The following is a 6,000-nucleotide window of genomic DNA, read 5'->3' as shown; positions in this document are numbered from 1 at the left end:
GCTGCCTGTCTATGTTTACCTTTAGTTGCAAATTCAAAATACTAATGATTGGATTAGAGTTGTCAATTAATTTATATAGAATATTTAACGAGAGCTTGATTAATAATTTGAAGACAAGAGATTATTAAGTACACACCTTTTGTCACAACATAACAATGAATAAAGCTATATTGTTTCAAATTTAACATAAATAATAATACTATTTTTATATGATGCGTTGAAATATGAGTATGTTTCTTGTGAGAGATCGATCATGAACATATATATTTACAATAAAATAATATTTTTTTATGTGTGACCCAAATTAAATATCTGTATCACAAAATTGATACGTGAGACCATCTCACATGAGTTTTTGCGTTGAGATAAAAATACAAGGCCTTGAAAAAATTAATTACAACTATGCAAGATTTACAAATTCATCTATGAAATTTTACATATTCTATTTCTAAAATGTATGTCATTCCCATTTTGTTTTTATTATCATTATCAAAAACTTACGGGCCAAAAGTTCACTTTAAGCCGGTTCTAATTATAGGCAAAAATTTATGTGAGACGGTTTCACAGGTCGTATTTTGTGAGACATATATCTTATTTGGGTCATCCATGAAAAATTATTACTTTTTATGTTAAGAGTATTATTTTTTATTGTGAATATCGGTATGGTTGACCCATCTCATAGATAAAGATTCGTGAGACAGTCTCACAAGAGACCTACTCTTAATTATAATCACTTTCTATTGGATTCCTAATCAAATATAAAAATATTGGATTTCTTTCGCAAATATTCATAATTTTGAGTGATGTGTTTTCATCATAAAGAAATATATTAGTTAACTATTTTGAGTTTATTATTATTAATTCGACTATGTCGTTCCAAAGGCCGGCCCATGTGTACGCTGCTAACTGACCCTCCTTTTGCTACCCAGCGGGTCCCGCAGGTCAAGTTCAAGCTCCTCCAATTCGTGCGGTTTTAAAAAGTTTCGAATATTTTGTCTCGAAAGCCCTCCATTTTTTTTTCTAAACAAAGAAAAAAGTGAAGAAACACCTGAAGTCTGTCATATTTTTTATGAATAAAAACTCGTTAAGATGTTAGTTATGTCATGGAAGTCACGTATATTTTCACAATGTTATTATTTGTTTAATTTGAGCATAAATCTTGGTGGATTTGTTTTTAGACTTTACCCAAAAAATCTCATGTTAATTGAGATATTATTTCATCTTGTTAACTTAAGATCTTTCAATTTGGTACTTTTGTTGTATTTTCGACAATCCTCTCTCAGACGAAGTTTCATCATTATTCTCATGAACCGACCCTTCCCTCAAACTTTATCCGTCCTTCAACCGAGGTCACTCATCTTCACCGCGTTGGAGTGCATGTCTCACATGAGTATTATTGGGAGAGTCACTCACCTTGAGAGCTTATCAAGGATTTTTACCTGGAGCTCTCACCTTCTTTGTCTTTAAGTATCCGAGGATTTCATTCACATGGTTTGATCTAGACTATGTCTCTGATATCGCTTGTTGTGTCATGAAAGTTGTGCATATCTCCACAATAGTATTATATTGTCTATTTTGAGCATAAATACTTGTGGATTGTTTTTGGACTTTACCCAAAATACCTTATCCAATGAGTATACCATTTCATCATATTAACCCATGATTTTTCTTTTGATCTTTCAATGTAAGATTTTAGTTGCATTCCCAACACTGTTTTTATCTATATGCTAAAAAATGGAAATCAATAAAATTAATATTTTATAATTTCTTCTAGGTATTATATACTTTAGAGAATAATTGAATTTTTTTTTTACCTATTTCATTTGTCATCTAATATAATTTTCACCAATTGATTTTTTTTTTTACAGGAATATTTAACCAAACGACTTTTGTTTGACCATAGATTTGAAATAGAACATTTTCGATGTTTAACGTTTGTTTAATCTTCGTTTTTCCTGTATTTTTTAAAGTTATTTTTCTAAAAAAAAAATTACAGTTTAAAAAACCTTTACCAAGGTCCATTTTTAAAACTTTTGGATCCATTTATAAGCAAAGTTGTTTCATAAAAAATAAAATAAAATAATTATCATTGTGGAGAGAGACCAAAAAAGGCTCTATTGAAATGGGGCCTAGATGTAGTTAGATGCCCACAAAGAGAAACTACCAAAATATTTGGCCCACAGGAACCCGATGAGCCCAAAAGTTGCTAATTCTGCTCAGCAAACATGTCTTTTTCATATCGACTTGATGTCCCATAAAAAACAAAATCGCTACTTCTCAAAATGAAAATATAAATTAATTAATAATTTTTTAAAAAGAAACATATAAAATATAAATAATTTTTTTAAAAAGAAACATATATATATATATATATATATATATATATATATATATATATATATATATATATATATATATATGGATTTTGCAATTTTGAGTTCTTCTCGAAATCTAGTCACTATGTCCGTTCGCACTTTATTTATTGGCAAAAAATTGTGTGAGACGGTCTCACGGGTTATATTTTGTGAGACATATCTCTTATTTGGGTCATCCATGAAAAAATATTAATTTTTATGCTAAGAGTGTTACTTTTATTTTGAATATCAGTAAAGTTGACATGTCTCAAGTGATAAAGATTCGTGATACCGTTTCATAAGAGACGTAGTCTTATTTATTTTGGACTTCTAATTAGGTTACTTGAATGGGACTGAAAATGTAGATACAGATTAATTATGGCCACTAATGATGTGTGGTAGGATTCAAAAAATGGCATGTTGGATTAAAGTTGCCCTAATTTACGTGTGGTAGGACTCAATTAAGGATTTGGAAATCTATTTCACATGCACCAACATGTGATAATTAAGTACGGATTATATTCCATTTATTGTTTTTTATTTTTATTTTTTGAGACAAAAGAAAATAAGTAGGGTTTAATTTTCTGATAGATTGGGCTATTTCAACTACTTCTTTATTTATTTTAAATGAGAACTTAACATAAAATACAAATAACTGTTTGACAGTACGTGAGATATGATGATAAATGACATATGATATAATAATTAAAAATCAATAAATAAAATCATTTGTAAAATGCGATTCAAATATTGAATAAAACAAAAATGTTTAATAAACGTATTCCTCAGTATTGGATACAGATTGATTTGAACAAGGTAAACCGTTACAAAGTGATAAAAATGTAAACTAATGGGTCCATTCCATGGAATATCACAAGCACGGGCGGAGCCACATTTGTATATAAGCCCAGGAGACTCAATTTTTTTTTTAATTTATATGTAAACTTTGTATAATTTTGGAATAATATGATATAGCTCGGATATATCAATTTAAAATATTAAAAGATTTTAGAGTTTAAAATTTTAGCCCGAAAGGTGCATATTTCTGATTCCGCCACTGATCACAAAGAAACATGGCATGTGTGATCAAAGCCGAATTTGATCCCATCCAATCCTTTTCACTGTTATCTTCTTTTTCTCCCCGTATACAAGGAAACTAAACCGATGGAAGAAGTTTATCAGACAATAAATTGTACATTTACCCAAACTGTAACAAGATCCGTTATACATTTTAAAATACTCGAGTTACACTGTGATATGACAAGTGACGATAGCTTCTCGTTCAGAACTCAAATATTAGTGATAGCTCGATCGGTGTACATAAGTTATTGAAACCCAAAAACTCAACTTATATTTTGTTTAAGCAAATTATTGAATCAAAAGCAGCACAACTCACAATTTTTAATCGGGTCAACTTGGAATACATTTTCAAGTTGCGTAAACCAACGGGCTTAAATTTAGTTAGTGTTTGCCAAAGTTCTCGTTAACATTTGTTACAGATTGGGCTTGATCCGAATCATGTGCCCAATAGACAACCTATTTTTTTTAAAAATTTTAAATTATAATATAATGATATCTTTTCAGAGGTTGAATAGTATTCGAAAAAGATAAAATATATTGTTTGATTTTAATTTTGAGAGCTTAATAAAAAAATGTACATTGTTACCAGGAAAAGCTCACTCTCAATTAATTTTTTTTAAAGTTCTACACGTTATCTTTTAAAAGAAATGTAATTTTTATCTTCCTTTTAAAAATCAAATTACCCAAAAATGATATTAAAATAATGGGACAATCTGTGCTTCACATTTTACAGACATGAAAATAAATTAAACAATCCCATCTACCTAACTTCGTCTTCCCTTTAAAAAATGTGACGTCGAATTAATTTCTTCCTCGAAAATAAATCTGAACTTGTTATAAAGAACATCCTTTCACTCCTCGACTGGTAACGACTTTTCAGCTGCAAAATTGTCATGTTTTCCAAGTTTGATTAATTTATTGTTACATAAATATATCAAACTTACGATATAATGCATTTAAGAATGGATATTTGAATACGAAAAAAAAAAGAAAGAGGAAATATATATATATATATATATATATATATATATATATATATATATATATATATATATATATATAACCTGCATTAATATTATTGCTCTCAAGTTGCTCTTTCCGGTGATTTTCCATGCATTGAAGAAGATACTTAAACGTCTCGATTTCGCACGGGATCGTGAGCCCGCCACTGTGATCGAATCCAAACTCCTCCTCGACCTTTTCTAATAACACCTTAAACAGCGGATCCCCGAGGTAACTTGTCGGGATGATAAACCTCCGGAGCTCCAGTCCCACGTACACCGCAAGGTAACCCTTTGGGACATCCGGCGGGGGTTCTGGGCTGTGGCAGCTATCCTCGTCCGACTCGCAACACACGTTCGATCCCATCAATATTCTTGTGATCGCTGGTGAAATGCCGCCACCATAGACTCGGTTACTTGGTGGATTCATGTGTTGATCTTTGGGGCCAAGGGTGACATATTGCCATTTTTGGAGGAATCCCTTTAGCCTAGCAATTTGCCTGATCCCTGTCGCCTTATTGCTTCCTCCATTGTCTTGATCCATTGGATAATTCCAAGCTTTATTGATGACAAGTAGCTAGAATAACGCGGGGAGTGATGAAATCCAAGAATATCCGATTCTTTACAGGTGAGAGTACGTCTCACCAGATCCTGATGCACTGCAATTTATAGATCCAAATTTACGAAATTTAAGTTTAATATGCATGGATTCGGAAAGTTTGACGAGTCAGTGAATTATGATTCGATGTGAATATATAACTCTCAGTCTCTCACATGGAGATATGATTAATTAGCTAGTTTAGAAATAAATATATCAATATTTCAAGATTTGCAGATGAATAAGGAATCGGGGATCTTCTACATGTCATATTGAAGGAATTAATCTGTGAAAGAACAATAAAATTGAGCATATATGGTTATTTTATCATATCACACATGAATTACACGTTACGTATATCCAGGGCCGTCTTCAGAAATTTGGAGGCCCTAGGCTATTTGCCTATTTTTTAGGTGAATGTTTTATATAATTTTTTTAAAATTATATATACAAATATCACATAAAAACTGATGATTAAATGCACATAATTAATCAACAGTATCTAATATGCTACATGAAGAGGCCCCAACAAAAAGAGCCGCCTAGGGCGCCTACCCCTAGAGCCGGGTCTGCGTATATCGACAAGATTTGGCATTTTTTCCTCGTGTTATAATCAGATCATCACATGCAAAAAGGAAATAATTTAAATACAATTAACTGATCATGCATGCGGTATCCAAATTATCGATCAAGAAACGGGCCGTAGGTGGACGTGCGTACCAGGTGGCGGAGACAGGGCGGAGGGCCGTGGTCAGCAGGGAACGATTGATTATGAGAAAATCGAAAAACATAACTAGAATATTATGTCTTTCTACATGGGAAGGAGGAGTAGGTGGGTGGGCTCAACATGTGTAAGTATGTGTTAGAAATGGAAGTCTCTTTGTTCCTACGATTTTCTCTTTGAAAAAGAGAATCGAAAATCTTCCATTATTTATTATTAGGACAATAATAATTTCCAGGTGCAAGA

The 6,000-nt window shown here is 31.7% G+C and overlaps 1 protein-coding gene across 1 annotated transcript; it reads right to left on the bottom strand.

Annotated features, from left to right (window-relative positions):
* Positions 1 to 4,138: 4,138 nt before the first annotated feature.
* LOC140805193 (protein SMALL AUXIN UP-REGULATED RNA 12-like) lies at positions 4,139 to 5,863 on the bottom strand. The gene is made up of 3 exons (XM_073161423.1): positions 5,746 to 5,863; positions 4,499 to 5,094; positions 4,139 to 4,314 (listed from the first exon to the last, which is right to left on the bottom strand). Exons 2-3 carry the CDS (start codon positions 4,977 to 4,979, stop codon positions 4,286 to 4,288), a joined length of 510 nt encoding a protein of 169 aa, XP_073017524.1. The 5' UTR covers positions 4,980 to 5,094; positions 5,746 to 5,863; the 3' UTR covers positions 4,139 to 4,285.
* Between the last annotated feature and the right edge of the window lie 137 nt (positions 5,864 to 6,000).

This window comes from Primulina eburnea, chromosome 11 (assembly GCF_022965805.1).
Source record: "Primulina eburnea isolate SZY01 chromosome 11, ASM2296580v1, whole genome shotgun sequence".
Classification (NCBI taxonomy): domain Eukaryota; kingdom Viridiplantae; phylum Streptophyta; class Magnoliopsida; order Lamiales; family Gesneriaceae; genus Primulina; species Primulina eburnea.
The sequence above is the reverse complement of the archived record's forward strand: the minus strand, read 5'-3'. Positions and strand labels throughout refer to the sequence as shown.